Source organism: Diprion similis, chromosome 3 (assembly GCF_021155765.1).
Source record: "Diprion similis isolate iyDipSimi1 chromosome 3, iyDipSimi1.1, whole genome shotgun sequence".
Classification (NCBI taxonomy): Eukaryota; Metazoa; Arthropoda; class Insecta; order Hymenoptera; family Diprionidae; genus Diprion; species Diprion similis.
Window position 1 is genome coordinate 6,726,736 of NC_060107.1, and position 22,861 is coordinate 6,749,596.

The following is a 22,861-nucleotide window of genomic DNA, read 5'->3' on the forward strand; positions in this document are numbered from 1 at the left end:
CTCACATCTGCAAGGATTCACAGTGACAATCATGAAATTGTAATGAAATGAACGCTCTCAGAAACTCATTCAAAACAAGTTTCGGATAATTAACACTGCTGACCAATTGGAGCGTTTTTCAAAGGAAAGTTGCACTTGCAAAATGTTGAATATTAGCAATGTAATTTTTTCCTGTATTTTTTGCTATACATAGGAAAAATAGAACCGAGTGATTGGAATGTCAAGGAAATAGAGAAAAAAATTGAAGAAAATAAAATGGGACGCGGAGCCCGTCAGCAAAAAGTTGAACGGGTCCCGAAATGGAGTAGAGAGCAGGTTTGTTTGTGAATTGATTTGATTCTGTTTAAAAAATCTTGTTCAGGTGTCTATATGCTTCGTTCAGTTTTTAGCTCGACAAATCAAGATGGAGAAAAAAGGACGAGACCCAAATGATTCGGATAGTAAGTACGCTGATTTTGACAATACCCTCAAGTTTATCGACAAGAAGATTAAGGAGGGTAACGTTCTTGGTCACAATAAAGTCTCTGCCATGGCCGAACAATTTGCCAATAAAAATCAAGAAGCTGAACAAAAAGTGCAAAGATCGGTAAATATTACAACACTGTCGATCATGCGGTAAACACGGGCTAGAAGTCAGCTAGAGGTTTATCATCTAATTTTCTGTAGAACTATTAAAAATTGGAATTCAATAGTTTAGTAATCGAAGCAGGTAAAACGACATTCAAAACAATTAGTGAAACTTTATGTTATGTGACACACATTGTCATACCCAAAACGATGTCTGATAGATATCAAATAACGTGATCATTTCAATCACGTTTGTCCCTTTTTACACAATATCTTCCTCACATTATTTTTTGTGAAGTAATGTTTTTGTTTGTCTTGTAACGATATGTAAATCATGATGTTAATTGTGTTTTATTGTAAATAATATGGAATAAATTGTCATGTGCTGACTTTAGCCTCCCAGTTTCCTGTGTAAAATGATATTGCTTGCTAGATTTAAAGCCAATTAAATTTTTTTTACAGAATTCTAAGGCGGCGCTAGTATTACCTGCGCAAGGAGGATCAGAGATGTGTCATTTTTGCAACAAGCGAGTTTATCTGATGGAAAGGCTTAGTGCTGAGGGCAAATTTTTCCATCGTGGCTGTTTCCGTTGTGAATATTGTTCAACATCTCTTAGAATCGGTATGCAGTGCCGCTTTTTTTCGTTAACGTAATCGTTCATTCTAGTGATTTCAAATTTCCTCTAATTTATTTTTTAATGGAATAAAATTTCAGGAAGTCACATGTTTGATAGAGAAAAATCTGGTGGTAGATTTTACTGTACGCAACACTTCGGATTGTCCGGAACGATGAAAGCTAGAGTGGAGAAGAAGAAGATATCACTCATCAATAAGGAAAATATTCCTAATCTTTCTCCTTCCATGAAGACACCAGAAAAAGTATGTATTAAAACTTAATAATAATAACCAAACGTTGACTTTCTGTGCCTAAGTTACACCTTGTTTGTCATACAAAAGTTGTACAGTTTATAAAAATATAGACTTGTGGTCTTCACCGGATTGCTTAAGAAAAATATATTCTCTCAATTGCGAAATTCAGCATGGCAAACCTAAAATGATCAATAACAATACAAGACGTCTCAATTTTCAATAAAGTTATTTAATTCTTATCGCCTTTGGTAATCAGTTGATGCGACCGTTTAAATTAACATTGGATAAATACCTGTTTCAGCCTAAAACACCTTTGGAAGGAGTAGTGGGACTTGATTTGTTAGACCGTGGCCAAACACCTGAAAGAATAGAATTTGAAAATCTGGCTGGCTTGTCAGATGCGGAAGAAGCTCAGAGTCAAATGGACGAAGATGAATGGACGGATCGCAACTTTGGTGCGTCTACCGCAGAAATGGGATCCAGTGATGAAATGTCCTGCATAAGGTAAACACTTTAATTATTCATACCTACCGTTACCATTCTACACTATACAGTTAACCTGAATCCAACATCACATATTCAGTCCTCGCAACTGAAGATTAAAAACTATCAGCAATAATAATGGCGAATGCCAGAAAGTGGATGAATTTACTACCTGGTTTCGTAAATTTTTAAAGTTTCTGCAAAGCTTTTGGTAATGCTCAGCACTTAAGTCCAATCAAAACTTCTGTTTTATTTGAAGCTATGGCTCAGGATCATTGAACATGAAGTGAATCAGTCAAGTTACAGATTTTATTACATTTTTTACTATCTTGTAGTTCTCAACAAACTTAATTTTTTCAGCAGTACAGTAAGATGAAATTTCAAACGTTTTCAAAGTTATTTTATTCGGTAACAACTTCATGCCCATTTTTTTTTTTTTTCCTTTTAAATTCTTACTTGTTGCAATCACGGATCGAAATCTGTTTCTTCACTCAGTTATTTGTAGAAGACGACATAGTTTTCAGATGATTATTTTTCAATAACGAAGAGCTGTCAATAATCAATATCGGTTCATTTTTAGAAAAGCATTGAATAATTGAGTGAAATTTTCCACTTCCCCTCTCAAAAATAATAATAATGATGTTTATTTGCTTATTTATTACAGAAATGTACAAGTGAGTTACAGTTACAAACAGGTACAAAATTGTACTGAGATTATGACTAGATATGGCTACGATTAACACTACTTAGCTGCGTTTGGGTTACCGTATTTGTTGATTTAATTTTCTTAAATCAGGCTATTGGAATGCTGTTTTGATACATTTAAAGATGGCGTTAATATAATATTAATTTTGTAACTCTCTTGGTGTTTGAGTTACTTCAGTAATTAATTAAAATTCGAATAGGGAGATCAGACGTCTCTGCATCCTCTTAGAGGAAAGTTGATCTTTCGTTACAATACGCGAGGCAGTAAACAACTATATGAAACAGATTTTTTTCAACAGTTTTATGCATCAATGGGGGACATTTAGCTTCAGATAACTTTCAAAGTTCATTCGAGTGCCTGGAAAGGAGTATATAGTCAACTAAAAATGAATTACTTTTGCATTTCTGATGCTCGAAAATTAGCTCCATTTCCGTTGCAATGAAGTGCCTTATTCTGCAAGTCTGTCCCCTTTTTTCCTACTTTGGGTTTGCAGTTTTTTTTAAAAACAATTGAAAAATATTGAAATAAAACGTTGTTTTTCTTTAAGGCTAACTCGCTTCTTCCAACTGAAGAAAAAAATCATTGATGTAGCATCAATATTGACTTACTGATGATTTATCGAAGTAATCGCACCCTAAGTTTGCATTGCAAATAATTGATCATTTTCTAACAAAAAATCTAAACTTAATAATCCACATCGCTATTTAGGAAGAAAACCTTGACTGCTACAGACTATCGGTATGCAAAATTTAAAAAATATCTGAGATTTGACTGATTCTTCTGACGTGGAACTGTTCACATTACCGTCTAATAGTTACAAAACAGAGTACTCTGGAACAAAATAGATGGGCCACAATTGCGAAAGAAGTGTAACCAAATGTTCAAGCAGAAAATGTACTGAAAAGTCTCTACCCTAGCCTACACCGTTAACAAGTATTATTCAATCACACATTCATTTTCTATTCGTATTTCTACTGACGTATTCTCTGAAGAGGATCTTCTCCAGCTGCTAAGCATGGCATAGATAGGCGCACATCTGTAATACCGTCATAAGAATAGCAATCACAAATGGATTAGAAATTATTTATCGTGACTGTAGCCTAATACATTACACGCTTGTTACTTGAGATGAAATATTGCAACTAAAGTATCATATAAATATAGTTTGTGTATGTCTCCTGTATATTCAACGGTATAACTCAGATTTTATCAACGTTTCTTTCTGCTTATAATATTCTTGGAAATACTGTTTATGTTTTGGTTGCAAAATTATGTAATAGTCATAAAATTACGTTCTTAATTTTGCAACTATAATGCTCTAAATTTTTTGCTTGTATGACAATATGAGTATATTTATTTTTTGTTTATTTTAGTGATTCTGATGATGATAACGAGGTGTACGAGGAAGCCTTAGATCAACCACTCACTACTGAAGGAACCTTAGAACTTGCAAAGAAATGGACTCTACGCTATTCTCACCCACATGCCTCAGGACAGCATTCAGATTCCGGAAGTAACGAGTACGAAGATTACACAACTGAAGGTACTGTCTTATTGTCTAATCTATGGTACTATTTGTTACTCGTGAAAAATAAAATTTTGAGCCACTGTTATGCTCTGGGCTCCATAGCCTGACTCTTACGGCACTATGGGGTAGCCCTGTATCACCTTGCCAGTTGTTGAAGTGTTAACAGCATGTACCTATCCAGACTACAATAGATTAGAGGTCGATTGTTAAATTGATTAGCAGTATGTTGATCGCCTTGAAAATTAGCTACTTTTCTCGTTTTCTAAGTTGAAGCATACAGAAACTGTTAGAATTAAGAGGAATCATGGATAATTTCAAGTTTATACAGAAAGATTGATCTCAACACTTTTGTTACTAGGTTGCTATTTTGTACACTAATTACTCGGCCCTAATATTATTTCCGGTATAACGTCACTTCCTGTGACCTAATAACTGATGTTCCAACCAGATAATCGGATACTTACTTTTGTGAAAGTGGGCATACTTATTAAAAAAAATCATGATTAAGGCAAAATTCCGTACATACAATAGAAAATAAAAACACATTTTAACCAATAATTTCCATCCCACTTTCTTACCGTCCCTAACATATGGAAAGATTATCCAACTAATATCTAAATTTTAAACGGTCGAGGACTCCGAAGTTTTACAGAGTCTCCGCTCATGTAGAACGACCAGATCCACGAAATTGCAAAACAATATAACTTGATCATTGAGCATATGATAGACAGTATTGTTATTGATAAGTTCTTAGTGGAGGATATTGGATTTCATTGTCAGTTTAGTTTTAGGTGCGATTGTGCCTCACTGCTACAGAATCTGTTTGTGTACTTGCACCATTTTCAAAACGTTAAAATACAATAACTTTCGTATTTATAAACATCGCATATTCGCTCAGTGTTTTCTCACTAATTTACTTGGTAAGAGTGCCACTGCTAATCACAGGTGATTTTAAAATGTAAACACATGTTACAAGTTTGATTTCCAAGCTCTTTAATGTACCTGGAAGTCATAAAGATACTTGCAACAGTCAAAAGCAAAAGTGTGTCAAGTTCGAAAGATCCGTATACATATATGTTTGCTGGTGTTTTACTATTTATTTGTGGTTGATACAGACACCTCGCTGAGAGTCATTGTTTTCTGGTATTCTGATCTGGACCACCTTGGATGTACAGCTACCCATAAATTTTCCTGTTTACAAAATATCTTAAATTCTTCTTTTCTACCTCTAAACTGGGGAAATAAAATCATCGGAATGTTGGCAATACGATTATGAAAGTCCCCCACCGATATCTCAATTCTATGGAACACGGTGAAGATTAATGCCAACGAAGTCAACATAATGAACAAAAATGATCGTTTTTGAATTGTAATGATTTTTCTTCGATATTGCATAAAATCAGAAAAAATGGTATTTTTTAAAATGCAGACTTTCAACTACAGAATATATTACATTAGTAGTTCTGACGTTCTTGACAAGACGTTTATTCACTTTGCATTTACAGTACTCCCAGAAGGTAAGATAAATGCTTCTTACTCAGACAGCAGCAGCCAACTGCCTAAGTTTTCAAGCCTGCTAGATACACTATATTTGTCCTCTATTTTACAGACTGATAGCCATGCCCTTCATTACATTCTCCTTCCAAAAACTTCGTTTATAAAGTGGCACTGGGCGGTTGGACACACAGACGGTACCCAGTAGATTGATAATGTCTCAATGCTGATTCAAGTATAACCGAGTTTTTTTCTTCTTCATTGTTGTTTTACTTAGATGATGAAAGCGGTACAGCCACAGAAGATGAGGATGATGAACGTGCCAGAAAATTAAGAAAACAAGAAGTTTGGCTGGAAGATCGACCCCATGGATCTGAAACTGATACCGGTTCTGATACAGAGGTGAAGCGTCTTAAACTCTCTCAAAATTTGTTAGATAATTTGCCTGAAGAACCGCTTTGTTCAAATAATGACACATTTACCGATGTTAATTTTAAGTTAAATATAGGTTCGACGCCAAGTGTAGATGATAGTAAAAACATATGTGGTAGTGAGGTACTCGATCAAGTAAATGAATCAAACATCATTGAATCAAGAAATGTTAGTGCGATAAAAGCGCAGGTACCCATGCTAAGTATTGAAAATCCCTCAATTGATGTGAATATTGATGAGTCAGAGACTTTAGTAATTGATCCCGTGTTATCAAAAAATTCGAATATTGGTTCATCTATAGAGAGTTTGTTGAATGAAGTAGGTGAAATAAAGTTGGAACCCAATGACCCGATCGGTAAAAGAACTGATGAAAAAGGTCTGACTGCTAATATGGTTGAGTTAGGTATAAACGATAGAACTGCTATTTCAGAGGATTTGAATAGTTCAGACCATAGTGCGACAGAGTTGATTCAAAAACAGTCTGGATACGTGGAGCGTGTGGAATGTAACCGTGAAACCTTAATGAAAGTGACACCTGAATTTGATAAACAAATTAAATTATTTTCACAAACTGAAGATGTTGAACAAGAGTCAAATTTAAGTAACACTACGGCATACTCGCAAAGTGAATTGAACATCAAAGAATTGGAAGATGATCAAACACTACTTGTAAGCAAGAAAGAAATGCCTCCAGATGTTGTTCTTGTCACCAAGATGAAAGAAGACGGTGTAGCAAAAGTAAATAGCTATACTGATATTCATAACAATTTGTCAGATTTGGTTAATTCTTTATCTAAACCTGTACAAGATGAACAAGTAATTTCCTTGGATTGTGCTACCTCTGACCAATCTGTTAAAACTGGATATTCTGGGTTATCACTCACAAGTGTTTCTGACGATATGCTAACAAATGATCACATGATTAAAATTATTCCAGAGATATTCGGAATTGAGCGAAGTAACCAAAAAGTTTTTGAAACTAAAGATGATTTTTGTCAGGAAACAGTAAATGTGGAATCTACAAGTGTGGATGTAGCAAATCTAAACGATGAAGAGAATGATACATTGAAAATATCTTTGAGCGAAAGCCCAATTGTTACAGTAACAGCCCCAACACCGACAATGGAAAATCCACAGAATAAAATAGAATATCCAGAAACTTCAAAACTTGCTGTTCCTGAAAAAGCTGATCCCAAAATAGATGATGTTCAAAATGAGACAGTATTTCCAACCCAATTCAAGAAACTAAACAAATCAAACGACAGCAGCCAAATTATGCTACGACCCTTATCAAAAGAATGTGCCCAATTGAAAATAAACAAATATTTTGATCTAGGAAAGAATCGAGCTACAGAATCCAATGTTTCTAAAAAAAGTGACAAGTTACAGAGAGAAAGTCAACCTCGAGACATTGAAATAATTGAGTTAAAAGTAACACCAAAATTGTCTGATAAAGTTGATAGCAAAGATTTGAGGAAATATTTTCAGAATTCAGTTAGTCAAGACCATGAAGATAACGGTGAAACTAATGAGATGAAGAAAAATTTTCCCGAGGTTGAACATTCAGCGAAATTGAATGCTGATATTGAAACTATTAATATTTTTCACTGTGAGGCCTCAGATACAATTGACAAACAGTTTGATGAAATAGGCCAGCAGAATCGAAAGAGCGAAGCTGTAGATGCAATGAATTCGAATGTTGAAAAACTGGAAAATCTGACTTTAGGTAAACTTAGAAATAGTAACACAATCACAAGCTATGATCGTGACATGCCACATAAGCGTAACTCTAAAAATGACAAATCCAAATTAGAGAACGCAGTAATCATGGCAACTCGGGAAGGATTCGATACAAAGGCAAATCAACCCCGTATTAAGATACCCTCCAGTTTTACAATTGATAAAACTTCAACAAATGTAAACAACATTAGTGAAAGCGAATTCCATAACACGTCTTCTCAGAGCAAAGAATCAAATGAAAATACTGCGAGTGATAACAGAAGTGAAAAAGAAATCAATCAGCTTGTTGTCCGAGTGACGGAAATTGAAAAAGATACTGACATTGGAAGAAGTATTGTTCAACCTATATTAACGAAATCAAACAGTCCTGAAACAATAAGTAAAAATACATCTACCCAGTTACTTGATACTCCCAAAAGACCTGAACGTAGGCGTCTGTCGCAAAACGCTCATGGTTCTAGCGAAGTTGATTTGAAAAACATAGTCCAAATCCCGGTACTTCCAGAAATACCTCTGAGAAAGAAATCTAATGCTAAAAACTATACACCAGGGATCTTAGACGTGAGTATAGGTACGAGTGATGTAAGATTATCTTCTAACAACAGTGAAACAAAATCACTTAAAAAAATGGTGGTGGAAAAGTCTGATTCTCAACTTTCTGACGAATACTTAAAATCTGACTGCAAAAAACTCTTTAATAATGATCAAATTCAGCAAAAAAATTCATCACCAGATCCAAAAGCATCAGATGCAATGTCTGTAGCGTCTACTCATAAATCTGATCCACGTGGTTCTGCCAAATCCCTAAGTACCTCAAATTCTGAACTTCGTAAAAAAGATAAATGTATAATATCGTAGTATAATTTGTCTTACTGTTAGATGTTTAAGAATCAAGTTGAATACTCATAGTTAATGTACATGATGAAAAGTATTTACAAAAGTTTTCTGTGATTTTTCGTAAATTACGATTTTGAGTTTTAATATCTAATTTGCGATTAGTAACATTGTTTGGAAGATTTGAATAAAGTAAATTACGTAAAATATGGCTGATGGTGATGAGAGACTTTTTCAGACAACCCAAAGGCTGATAAAAAAAAGGTAAAATGAAAAGTTTGCTATAAGAATGGAGTGTTGTCAAGACTAATAATGCATTAACACTGATTTATTAATTGTATGCGTTTGTTTGGACTAGTAGTGCTTCTGCTCACACCAGCATTGATACTTATTGGTCTCTATAGACTGTATAGTAACTGAACCATTACCACCAGTCCATATTTTATTAATCTGTACAGTAGAGCAAGATATGTCAGTTCAATCAATCTCTGGAACGTGTATTTTTTAGTCTTCAAATTTTTACATATTCCGACATGTAAAAACAAGACAAGACATGTAAAAAAATGATACCCTTGCAGTTTCTAATCTGAAGTTTTAAATTGAATGAAATATCCTTTTTCTCATAGTACTGTGACATGCATTCAAAAAATATCAAAATGAGCACTGGAGATTGGTTAAATTGATCTGAAATGTATAATATACTAATTCTACAGTGTGTCCCATTTTAATCAATCAACTGCAGTATCTGTGGAATTGATGATAATACGAAACATTATTTCATATAAAAGTCCTTGAATTTCGAGTCGAGTATCTTACATGTGAAATGAAATTTCTCCAGATGGAAGTGTTTTCAAGGTTTCACAGTTGACGACTTGCAAATAAATTTGCATTTTTATTATTAGGGTTTGTTACTGGAGGATAAGTTTAAACAAATCCAACTATATATAACAATGCTATGAAATTTTTATGTAATCAATATGATCGAATTTCGTCAATTTCAAATTATTTACTCTAACGAAATAGCTATGTTTCGTGTGATACCAACAACTAATATTTCTTTGGTTACCCAAGTTTGTGCAATGCCGTTCAATTCTTCTGAAATTTGTTGAAAACATTAAATCAGATTTCGTAGGTACATTTACCTGCAGACATTTTTTATTATATACATGTCCTCTGCAAAGTCATATATTATCTTTTGTGGGTAAAGATTTTATAAATGTTTGATACTCCTTTTACCCGATGGTTGTTTGCCATGAATAAATGTGCTAAATAATCTTCTATACTCACCAAGTGAGTGCAGTTGAATGATCAAACTAAGACCCCCTGTACGATAAGACTGCCTTGTAACAAATTAAACTGTGTTCATTTCTCCTGTGTTGTAACTCCATATTTGATGAGAATGTGGTACTAATCGATAACTGTCTTCAGGTGGCTTCGGATGACGACTCAGCTGAAGAGAGCGATGAAAACTCGGCAACAGAAATTTCGACAGACTCTGAATTCGAGCATGATGGCACAACACCCACACAACACGAGATACCAGAGATAACCATAAACGATTCATTTGTTCGAAAAAGTAGAGGAAACTACGTGGAACCAATAACTGTCCAAGTGAAGAGTCACGTCATATCTCCAATGAACGGTAACTTAAAAGAGAACAAAGGTGCAGGTGTGCAATTGGAATTTTCTAAGATTAATGCCAATAAGGAATTGGGTGTTGGTACCAATCAAGCCAAGTTACACATAGTCCAATCAAGTCCTAAAATAGCTTCACCTAGCCCGCTCGTCAATCCCAGAAAGGGTGATTATCTCTTGAATCGCACGCATTCCACAGAAGGTATTGCATCAAAACTCTCTTTGGAACTTAAGAAACGGTACTTACTTGGCAGTTCCGCACTGACTGGATCTGTCATGAAGTCGGGTTCGACGTCGAATGTAGATACAAAATTAAGAAGCTTCACAGACATCATATCCCAACACCAAAAGCTACTGAATCCAGCTCCTGAACCCAGTCCAACAATGCAAGCATTTTTACAAGGCACAAATAAGTTGCGATCTAGCAATATTCAGCTTTCCCCTCTTTCACCATCTACTGTCATGACAAGTTCACCTTTCAAAGGAGCTTCACCTCTTCAATCTCCAAAAATACTCTCGGACATTGAATTGAATAAATCAGCAGATACATCCGATGTATCTAAAGTACCCCTACCAGACTTAATAAAAGAAACAAATATCATGAAGTCTAAAACTGACCCGAATATTGTCCACAAAGATTCTCAGAATATAACTGACCGAAAGTTAATCGAACAAATAGTCATGACTGACGTTTCGAAAACTGTGGTACATGCCAATGAAGAATCGATAACAAACGTGTGCAAAGAATCGGACAGAAATACTGAAGATGGTGACCCAGCATATGAAAGTATTGAGTGCCGACCTCGAAGCCCATTACATGAAACTTCGATCATTGTGCCAAAAGTAGATTGGAGAAAAAACAATAAGGAAGACTGTAAAGAAACTGAGACATCCGAGGACTCAGAAATGGATAGTGATTCTTTATCTTGCAGCGGAACGGAATTTGAAGAATTACCTGGAGCAGTGGAGCACGCCGCAACTAATTTATCACCTCCCAGATTACAAATACATAGCACTAGCGGTGAGTTACTGCTTGATGAAGAAACTGGTAACGAGAAGCAACTTGAAGTTGGTATATCATTTGAACCAGATTCAATTGAATGTGTTCAAGCAGATGAAAGAGGAGTGGTTAATCCAGTTATAAGTAAATTGTTTGAGACTCATTCATTCGGAAATGTCAATATCCCTGAAAGAGAAGAAGCGCTTAATAATAATTTGAGTTATTTGGAACCAAAGGATGGCGGTAAAAACACATTGAGTAATTGTAGCAGTCCAACATCTGCCAGATCAGGTGCGTCTAGTGAGCATGATGATTCTGAAGAAAATGATATCACAACTGCCGCACTTACGGAAACTGAGTTTTCGGAATGGGCCCGAGATGGCGAAGGATTGGTTTCTGAGGATTTACGTGATGTCGAGTTCAATATAAACCCTGAATTCGTAACCACGCGCAGTAGTAGAAAGCACAAACATGTGAGTGTGCCTCATGATAATGTTCCAGCTAGAATAGCTAGGGAAGAAGATGTAACTGACTTAGATTCTGATAGTAACAAAATAAGCACAGAAATTGAGCTTCCCATTAATCACACTTCAGAACTTCTTGCCAACGGTGAGAATATAGATTTTATGGATACTGATAACGAGTCTCTTTTAGATGACAGTTTGCAAGATGCTACCAATACAACTTTATTGAAAAATAGAGGGTACATCGAATTCGTGAATGTCAAAGAAACAACTCCCATTCAAACTTCACACATATGTTCGTCTGAAGCCCCAATTGCAGAAACAGAGTATGATCATGAATTGGGTTCAGATGATGATCAGTACAAGGACGAAAATGTCATAGAAATAAATCCCATTACTATGAACGACATTAAAGATAGATTATACAGTACCGTTAACAAGAACGTGAAACTAGAATCCTATCACAGTCCTGCAACTGGACAAGATGAGAATGAAACTCCTGAGGAATGTGTAAAGAAAGAAGTTTTTCAATCAATGGAAGAGGATAGTTTGTTAGTAGCTGAACCTGCTGAAGATACCACGACTAGTGAAATAATAACTGTACTTGCTAGTCCTATAAATCCACATCCTTCGACAGCTTTAATGAAGACAGAAAGTCACGATACCGAACCGTTGAAACAAGTTTCTCCTTCGCATGATGGAAATAGTCCTGATTATTTGGAATATGTGAAACGTTTACAATCCAGAATTGCAGAGTTCAGCAATGCAAAAGATTCTATAGATGTGAGGAAAGGTAGAAGAAAAAGTTCAAAGTGTTTGGGACATTTACGCTCGCAGGAGATGATTGCAGAAGAGGTAAAAACTCAGGAAGCTCAAGGTAATAACAGTTTTAATTCGCCTGCAACATCTCGCAAACTTGAAGAAATCACGAGAGAACGATCTAAGCAGAAATATCTTATACAGGATATATTAATGGATAAATTACAGGCTCAGAAGCTGAAGTCAGCTGAGAAAAAAGCCAAAAGAGCGGCCAGAACATTTTCATTCAGTCCTGGTAGCATTGTATCTCCTGCAAAACCATTGAATGTTCTTGAATCATCTCCTGTGCCACCGAAATTTACACCAACATCTACAACAACTCCGACGAACAGCCCAGTTCATACTACTTTTGCTGAAGCAAAAAAAGCACTGGACTTAGAAACACCAGTAGTATGTTTTACACCGGTAAACACTGTTGATCACTTGAATTTTGGCATGCTAGAAAAACAAACAACTCGCAAAGCTTTCACTCAGAAGTTCCTCAATTCAGAGAAATCTGTTGCGCAAATGTCAGAAAGTGGAGTATCGGGAGCTCCTCAGACGATGAGCAATGTCTATAGTAGTGAATTCATCACTCCTACAGCTCCACCAAGAATCAAACACGAAGAAGCTAAACGGACGGCCGAAAAAGCTAAACAAGATGCTCGTGCTCGGGCCAGACTAAAGAGTGATGAGGACTTAGGTTTGAGTCCTGAAGATAGAATAAGACAGTTAAGAATGAAAGTGCCAAGAAGACAGCTTTCCGTGGAGGACAACAGGGGAGTTAATGAAGAATTGATGCCTGAATTGAGAACGCGGCATTATAGTTTCGGCTCACTAAGCCCAGGAAAAAAATTGCAAACTAGCAAAAGTACTGACAATGTGAAGGTGTTTACTAAAAAGGTGAACACCGAGACTAAAGTATCTGGAAATGCCAAGTCTATGGATGAACTGTTGCAGTCTTCAGAAACTAAATGTGAAAATGACGCGATCATAAGCAAGAGGGACAAGAAAAAATCAAAGGATCCCGAAAGAAGGAAAAGTATTATTCAAGCAGTATCCGATTTCTTCAAAAAAAAAGAAACTTCGTTGTCACCGCCAAACCAGAGGGATAAATTTTCAAGGTTCAGACTACCCACGAAGCTTAGGGATAAAGGGAAGGTAAATGAAACAAACTTCCAATATAGTATATACCTGTCTACCTTGAATGATATATTATGGGTTGTTTACATGTTTCAGTTGTATAAATCATATTCGGATGGGTCAGATGTAAGCAATATATAATGACTAGTCATGCATATTATAATCTCTTTGTCCACATGTACCTGTATATTATATTTTAACGCCAGGTACTGATTTGATTTTCGTTGCAAATTATGACACTTGTGCTTCGTTGTTCAATAGATAACAGACTGTATGCAATCTTTAAAATTTTCAAATTTGGAGTCAAAATTTATAAATTGTTCTCGATCTACTTCAGTTGGGTTCACTATTTCGTGTATTTAATTATTTTCATTCATTATTATTTATATTTAAAATTCGTCCTGTCAATTACTCATCTACATTTTTTTAATTTATGCAAGATATATTTCCTTTTTTCTTTTTTATTGCTTATCCACGAAAATATTTCTCATATATCACTAATGAATTACATAATGCAAAATGTTTTCCAAGCGAAGTTAAAACGCTATCAGCTGTTCGAGTTATATTTTACCAAAAATAATGTACAGTCTATTATCTAGTTCGATCTGTGTTACTGGCATGATTCTTAAGTTACACGATTACCAATTTTCTATAACAAGCCTAACTTCTTTGTGATTAAAAACAAAATCGTAATACAAGCAGTACCTTTAAAAATGTACAGATCTCGAAAGCAAAAATAAGGTATTAGACCGAAACTGTTTTAGAATTTTACTCAACAAATCAGTTGAGAGAAAATGCCACCTATCATAAATTTTACAAATTTTAGAATAATACAATATCAACATCAACGCCATTTATGTAATATTTTTCTCGCTTTGTGTCATATGAAACCGTAGCACCAGCTAATCATTTCACCACGTATTCGAATTTCAATTAATATACAGTATTTGCAAACAGTTGAGTACTTTGCTGTATTGGATACATTATTCCTGGATCGAAATCCTGAAAAGTAGATAGTGAATCATATCTCCTATTGTATTATACAGCTGTGACACACAAAAGAGACTTTTTCGATTTTTTGAGCAGGTCGTTTTTTATATGTGAAATTGATTACTATGTCAAAGCTGTTCAGGTAGATGTTTTAGATAGTTTTTCTACAACGAAAGTAGAATTATACGAAGCCTCACTTCAGTCGTATTTCACGTGATTCGTCACATATTTCAGCCCTGTCATATTTCGTCTATTCATCACTGATACTGAGCTATTTCATTTCCAACAAAATGATCGCAACTATAAGTATTCTTAATATGCATGCTGTATTGGGATAAAACATACCGGGAACTTACTAAAAATATATAATACACCACTCTCTGATGTAAAACGCAAGTTATATGTACTTATCCAAGTCCAATTTTTTTTCCGCAAGACGAATATCTTAAAAAACCGAAAAAAATACATCAATCGGTAAAAGGAGAACTTTAATACGCTATATTTTCTGCAGTGTGTACACAGCACAGCATACAAAAACAAGTTCATATGGCGTGTTTGCTTTTAGGACAGTATAGATTGCACCACAATGTACTTCTGTGGTTAACCGAATGCACTGTTGTATATTATTAATCTGCTGCCATACACTGCAAATTTGACACGAGTGTAACATAGTAAAACAATTTTGAATGGTTTAAGGTAAAAAATTTCGACCAGTCCCATCAAATGCTGAAATATATCTCTAATATCATTTGGTGTAATATTGCATCAGTTTTTTACTCTTGTTTTACCCTTTATTCGAGAAATTTTTAACAGCTGTCTTCTACAAAATTGAACGTAAGGTTTCATATTCTTCTTTTGAACTTTTTCATATCAATTTCATAAGAATAATTTAATAACATACAACTATGTCTCGCTAACATGGTTTTGTAAATTGACTAGAATCTCTGAAGTAGACATTTATTTTCAATTTCAAAATATTCACATAGAAGACTAAAAGAAATTGAGCTGGTTGGAAATAAATTATAAACAGATTAATAAAATATTGGTTTGATTGATACAAAAATTCACTTTTAAACACTGAGTGTAATGAAATTTTTCTAATGCATGAATGTTAATTCACATTCGACTGATTTTTAAAAATCTGTATCATTTTCTAACATTTTAATGTAAAATTATTTTTCCGTCCATATGCTAATTAAGACGATGTCAATGTATTCCAGCTTGACAAGGAATCATTCCACAAATTGAATAACAGACCTAAAAGTGTTTGTGAAGGAATGCTGATGGGAAGTTTTCTTGATGGAAGTCCACCATTGGTTCCACCCCCGCCAGTGCACTATGCTCTCACTACCTCACAGTTGTCAGGTGCGATCAGTTGAAGTGAAAAATATTCATTCAGATACAAACATAATTATATGAATCTGCGAGTGAATTCTCTATAGAGAAATTGTATTTTACCATCCTGGAATGCAGAAATGACTCTTTATATGCAAATATTTTGCAAGAAATAATATAAGCTGTGTATTTCGTATTCCAAACAGATGATACTTTGTCTGAGGAAGACTCGAAAACTACGGCTCTATCGATTTCACAGACCCATCGAGTGTCATTACCTGAAGATTCATGTCACAGTATGCCACGTAAAGAAAAAACTGCTAAGAGACAAGCCAGGCAGACACAACTAAAAAGGTTTGTAACTGCTCTTCGTGGATATATAGACTAATCACGTATTTAAAGTTGAGCCAGCATATGCCACAACTGGTATGTAACGTGACAGAAGAAGTGTATTATTCGAATAATTATTTATTATATTGTCAATAATTCCAATGGGTTCAAAGCTTGTTATTCATAATAATTCAGAGAATTGGCATGTATTGAAAAACATTTTTACTACAGATTACGAATGGCACAAGAAATCCAACGAAAATTGGAAGAAACTGAGGTAAAGCAACGAGAACTGGAGAGCAGAGGTGTCAGCGTAGAAAAAGCTCTACGTGGGGAAGGAGGTATTGTGTACAAGTTTTTTTATGAGGGCATTCGATAGAAATGAAAATAGTATTCGTTATTTATCTAATAATCAATAGTAAATTATTCCACGTAATAGGTCCAGTTTTAATTAAATTAGAGACTGTTGGGGAGATTCCGCTCACTCTAAAAAATCCAGTAATTCTATCAGTATAGTCGACATTAGATAGGTCCTCCAAATTGTGACATAGTTACTTGATACCTGATTCCTTAATTATAATAACTAATCAACTGTTGTAGACGTTGACAGTAATATTTACATTATAGAATGTTTGGATCGAGAGGAGGCTGATTTATTGCGTGAATGGTTCGACTTAATGAGAGAACGAACGGAATTAAGAAGATACGAAAAAGAATTACTGGTACGAGCTCAAGAATTGCAATTAGAAGATCGACATGAACGTCTCGAACAGGAATTGCGTGAACGCTTAGCTGACGATGGTTAGTATTCCTTCAGTTCTCTCCCGGAATTACATTACAATGTGTCCAATATTTGATAAACAATATTATACGAAAATATGTGAATTTCACAAGTTCTAAAAATATAAAATTTATTAATTAATGTTTTTCTTCTATCTTATGAAACAACTATGTACATCATGGAAGTACGAAAATCATTTGTGTGCTACTGAAAATCTAATACTTATCTTTTCTTATCTTGTAATTCAATTGTTTACACCAATGTATAAGATTGAAATCTTATTCAAAAAATTTACATTAATTTGTAGGCTTGTTTTTTCTGAGTGTGAAAAAATAGAATGCGATAAGTTTATAATGATGAAGTGAATTGTAAAATTGATCAGTTCCAATTTCAATAATGAATTTTTGCTTGTTCATAGATGGAGGAAAGACAAGCGACGATGTGAAAAAGGAAGGAGAAATTCTCACAGAGATGCTGGAAATTGTAGCGAAAAGAGACTCCCTAATTGCTTTACTGGAAGAAGAGCGACAAAGGTGGCGTAGACCCTCGTGCCCAACACTCACTGCACCTGCCACAGCCATTGTCACCTCTAACGGCATGACTAATATTTCTTTGATACCTCCTATTGCCTCAATTTCATATACCTTTGTCCTCTTGGCTATCCTTGTCGCTTACCTGCTTTCATTTAACATTGTAGAATTTCTTATTAGTTATCACAGAGAATCATTGCTGTTCCTCACATGAATGCAATTCGTGTTGCGTATACTTTTCTACCGTTCACATCAACATCATAGTAAAGTTTCAGTAAAGTAAGAAAATTTTTCACTACTACACCAGGCTCAAGATAGATGTAAATCACCTTAGAGAGAGTCAAATTATGTCCAGAAAGTACTGTAAAGAATACCGATCTCTCTAAGAATTTAGCTCTTCACCATGAGCATAATTTGTTAAAATCGTTGTGAATATTTTACCTAGTTTGATCTTAAATATCAGAATCAAGGTTAATTTGGCAGGACCATATTTTAGGGTCATCTTGGTACGTTGAAGCTCGAAAATCACCTGGTAGAGCAGTGACATATCTTCTTCTTACTCTTCGCACTTGCCGTAGAAGTGTAGTAGTAGCGAACACACTGAACGAATGTATGAATGTTGTCGTTCAGACGATGCAAAGTGCTCAATGTATTATTTTGTATGAGTATTTTAGTTTCTAGTTGTGACTTACTAAAGGGCTCGAGGTTTTTATCCAACTAAAGTTGTGAATGGAAATAATTTTATCTGACACGTTTTCATATGAAGTTTAGTAATGTAGATGTTTTCTTTATTTTTCATTTTTTTTTTTTTTATTGTATTTTCATATTTATTATTCATGCAAGTTGATAAAATAATAACTAAAGGTATGTCACAATTGTACGATATGTTAGTGCTGCGATTTTACCTATGCAAAGCTTGTCGATTATGTGTATGTGCAATACGGTGGTTAAAAAAATAGGTTTTTTTCACCCTTACCACCTCAAATGTTAGTGTTCGATAGAACAAAGTCCTCTCAAATGGGGAGCTCTTTAACTAAAGTCTAACAGGTCGCTTCTTTTATTTTTATTTCCCACTCACTTAACGTGAAAAAATAGGGAATGCTTGAAAAATCAGCTTCAATATATATTAGCTTCATATTTTTACATGACTCAAAACTACGTAACATAGTTACTTATGCGCTTGTTAAACAGTAATTACTGATTACACTCTAATGAGCATGCAAATCAATTGTGCTACGTGCGTACTAGGAGATAATATTATTATCTCAATTATTCTAGAGTCCAAACTTGATTTAATAGTAGAGCAATGTTTTTTTTTTCCTACGACTAACTTAGATTTCAAAATGAAAAAATAAGAACTGTTATTTTGATTAAAGATTTTTGTCACGTCTGTGACAGATAAGTCAATTATTACGGGTTTTTTTCCATTCAAAGTAAAATTATACCTGAAATTGTTAAGTAGGAAGGATAGTAATTTTGGTAAAATTGAATTAAAGGATAGTTCAATATGATGTTACTTATTCACAATCCACGGCGTTCATATAACACGTCGGCAAACGTGTGAACTAGTCGAATTGAATTACACATATTGGTTGTTACGTAGTTCATTTCAGATATACCTGGGAGATGCAATAAATACGAAATAAAATAGTAAATTTGAAGAATGTACAAAAGGTGATCATTTTTAAGGATGTGAATGAAGTACTTAACCCAGAACATGAAACAGAAGTTATTTGTCCAAAGTATGAATTTTAACCGTGTTTGTGGATAATGTCTTAAGTAGAAGAAGGATGGAAAAGTGAACTTCCAAATGAGCTGACAAAGCGTATTTTCACACTAGATCGCTAGATAGCTGCGCTTTGCAGTGGCTGGATATAAGCAGATAATATAAGCTTGCAGCCTGTCGCTGGCCTGGTAGATGACGTTCGTAACATAGTGACAGCCGTACAATTTTTTATTTGCTGGAACATGTTCGGACCAAAAATTTCAAGAGACTGTGAAAGTAGAACTCTTGAAGTGTACGTTCACATTTTTATTTTTTTATTTATTTGTCGACTTCACTTAACAAATTCGATTTCTACAAACAATTGAAAGTTGCCTTAGCGCACATTGTCTTATTAAAAATAAAACTTCTCATGTTTAATGGTATAACTCTGCCAAAAATCATTGGCAATATTTGAGTAACAGTTTCTTTTGAAGCGTTGAGTATGTCCTTTTTAACTCTTTTTCCAGTTTTTGGTCTGTGATTACTATTTCATGAAACTTTAACTGTTACAAGTTACAAACACACGCGAACCGTTCGATGTAAACTCCGTATTTCGACAAAAGAAAACGGCTGCTTCTGGATTCTCGAATCCGAATTTTAATGTTCTTTCCCTTTGATATCGATGATCTGATGTTATTTGAATGTCATTTTAACAAGTTTAGGAAGGATATTCTGCAAATATTTAATCCACATGCATTATGCGACATCTATTTTATATATTGCGTGTACGATTTCAATATTCAAAAAATATTCAATTCTGTATGTGTTTTTGGTGTACACTGATACATGCTGACTGATGAAATATTATTCATTTTCATCTTAGCATTATTTCTCTTTATGATTGAGCATCGAGTTTTAATAAATGAAATAGAAATACTGCCACAATTAGCAGGTGACCAAGGAACTCTGTTTAGGAAGGTCCTTTACTGTAATATATTTACATTGGTTATATTATGCATGTTTCCAGCAAAGACACAAAATGCTCCGGTTGGTGCTTGGTCGTAATTTCGTTGAGTAAAAAATGCTGTCATATCAAGTCTGAACCATAAATTACACTAATCATGACGATTTTCGGGTAAACCTACTTTTTAAAAATTATTTCCTTATAGTTGCTATTATGTTTGTCCAAAATGATGGCTTTGTGTTTTATTGGTAAATTCATACCGATGAACAGCATCATAAACGAACAAACTCTGTTACCATGACTCACTAACATGACATAACAATTACACTCAAATACGAAATAGACAATGGGCAGAGGGTAAAGTAAAAATTTGGGACATCCTAATTTTGTCATGCACCTCTACAAATTGCTTTTCAGACATATTTGGTAAGCCATCAGTGTTAGTTGACAATTGTATTGTTAAACAATTTTCATAAAGAAATCGTTCAAAGTGAAAACGATTAATTTACACATGTCATGAATGAATAAATTGAGAAGCTTTCTACCGCTTAAATAATTATCTGAAACATCAAATTGGTAGTGATAAGCAAATTGTATTTTTTACATAGATTTCTGTAAATTTCCTGACTGTTTTATCATGGTAATACAGTTTTGGTCACTGAATTTCGCACAAAGTATACATAAAGCCTTAAACTTTTATCTGTCAAACATTTTTTTTTCTCTAGCTTCGATGTGAGATACAAAACTTTGTGAAATGAACTTGTAAGAATGGCCTACTTAGGCCATTCTTACAAGTTCATTTCAAATGATAGAGCCTAGACTCTATCATAAGTCGTAACTGGACTTTTTTTCACCATAGTGGAGTAAAATTTTTGTTTTTCAGAGTATGATATTCAATTCAGTTGATGATTACGACAATAAAAAACGTATAATATCTCGTTACCTCCACATAATATTCTTGTTATGAGAAACATTCAACGTTTAGAAAATTTCTTGCCCAATCAGACTACTCCAATGTACAGTACCTAATGAATTATAACTCTCGTGTTCTTGACTACACTTTTCATTTCAATTAGCAATTAAGCACGTACTTCAATAAAACAGTTGTGTCATCTCCACTGTTCCTATGGTTTGCCTACAAAAGCTTATAAGTTTGTTTTTTATCTTATTAAATCGATATAATAGAAAGAGATATTTTCAATATCAAAAGTGTGATAAAGTATCAAAATGAAGTGTAAAAGTGCTATCAAATTTACGATATGTTGATAAAAAATTTTAAGTGCTGCATGACTACATCTTCTTAGGACTTTGCCAATGTTCAGTAATTTCCCAAGATGCATATATTCTTTAACACACACATATATTTACTTACATCGTGTATTAATATTTATTCTATGTCAATCAAATTATGAAATGCGATTAATCTATGTCCAATAAATTGGGTTTCTTTTGTAGGTATCAAGACGAAGACCGTGACCTGGAAGCTCAAATGTTGGTTAAAGGACTAACTCCTTCCAAGAACTCATCCTCTCCATGAAATTACAATGCCAAGTGCAAATTGCTTCTCTTGTACCCAGATGCAGGCTATGCTAATCATTTTTGAATTTATGTAGTTCAATCTGATGACATGATATCGAGCTTATTTGTGTGCTCGGAAAACAATCACAATTAAACCACAGTGATTGCGATCAGATCAATTATACAAATTTATACAACAAAACATGCATGCAATATTTTTATCGATTATTTTCACAAAATCAAGTAAGAAAAATCGTGATATGTATATTCTATAATATGATAAGTTTTAAGAATCTATTTTTCATGTTCGTTAATAGACTGGGATAATTATTAGTTCATAATTTTTCATAATGTACCAACTATATTGAAATGTAAATAGGTCACAATGGACAGTCTAATTTTCATACTAAAATGGCTTATAAATTATTTTCAATTTTATATTTAAATTTTGCGACATATTTCGTTACAATTGATCAAAAATACAGACGTAGGTGTGACGCATGCTGCAACCTTCAACTATTATGCCTAACCAGTGAGTAAAGGAATAAGGAGTATTTACTCGCTTGAAGTGAAATTTTTAAAGCAATAAAACAGATGTTTCGAGTGCATTTTTCACAGTTCAAGACTGGTAATAATGATATGCGGATCCTATTTTACCGATTTTATTTATCAAAAACGATAATCTTATCGAGAGTTCTCTTCTCGGAATTATAAATGTCATTACTTACAGAAGGTGGAATTGAACAAAATTTACACGAATGAGTAAAAACCCACTAGGAATAAAATATGTTTATATTGGAATAAGATGTAAAAAAGTCGAGTTCAGTATTTGCGGTCTGTTTTTTTTTTTTTTTTTTTTTTTTTTTTATAGCAAGTATTCACAGTAGGAATTTCGGGCTCCTTAATCTGCTGAGCGCAAAATTTTTGAAGTGAGCTGGACTTTCATTTTTTAAACGATATGAAACAATGTTTTTATTATCTGATGATTCGCAGACAAGATATGCAGTATAGTTT

The 22,861-nt window shown here is 34.2% G+C and overlaps 1 protein-coding gene across 8 annotated transcripts in view; it reads left to right on the forward strand.

Moving 5' to 3' along the window:
* Positions 1–22,618, forward strand: part of LOC124404955 (F-actin-monooxygenase Mical) — a 38,844-nt gene extending 16,226 nt beyond the window's left edge. For 6 of the 8 annotated variants that reach the window (XM_046879507.1, XM_046879505.1, XM_046879513.1 and 3 more), the window contains 15 exons: positions 194–315; positions 383–586; positions 1,030–1,189; positions 1,283–1,446; positions 1,739–1,941; positions 4,000–4,169; positions 5,926–6,050; positions 10,083–13,712; positions 13,791–13,820; positions 15,905–16,049; positions 16,226–16,373; positions 16,581–16,690; positions 16,977–17,150; positions 17,549–17,725; positions 21,785–22,618. In XM_046879507.1, coding sequence (XP_046735463.1) covers positions 194–315; positions 383–586; positions 1,030–1,189; positions 1,283–1,446; positions 1,739–1,941; positions 4,000–4,169; positions 5,926–6,050; positions 10,083–13,712; positions 13,791–13,820; positions 15,905–16,049; positions 16,226–16,373; positions 16,581–16,690; positions 16,977–17,150; positions 17,549–17,725; positions 21,785–21,837 — 5,615 coding nt within the window. In that variant the 3' untranslated portion in view covers positions 21,838–22,618. The remainder of the gene's footprint in view (positions 1–193; positions 316–382; positions 587–1,029; positions 1,190–1,282; positions 1,447–1,738; positions 1,942–3,999; positions 4,170–5,925; positions 6,051–10,082; positions 13,713–13,790; positions 13,821–15,904; positions 16,050–16,225; positions 16,374–16,580; positions 16,691–16,976; positions 17,151–17,548; positions 17,726–21,784) is intronic. The other 2 variants (XM_046879512.1, XM_046879511.1) reach the window with 2 other exon arrangements.
* Positions 22,619–22,861: the final 243 nt, after the last annotated feature.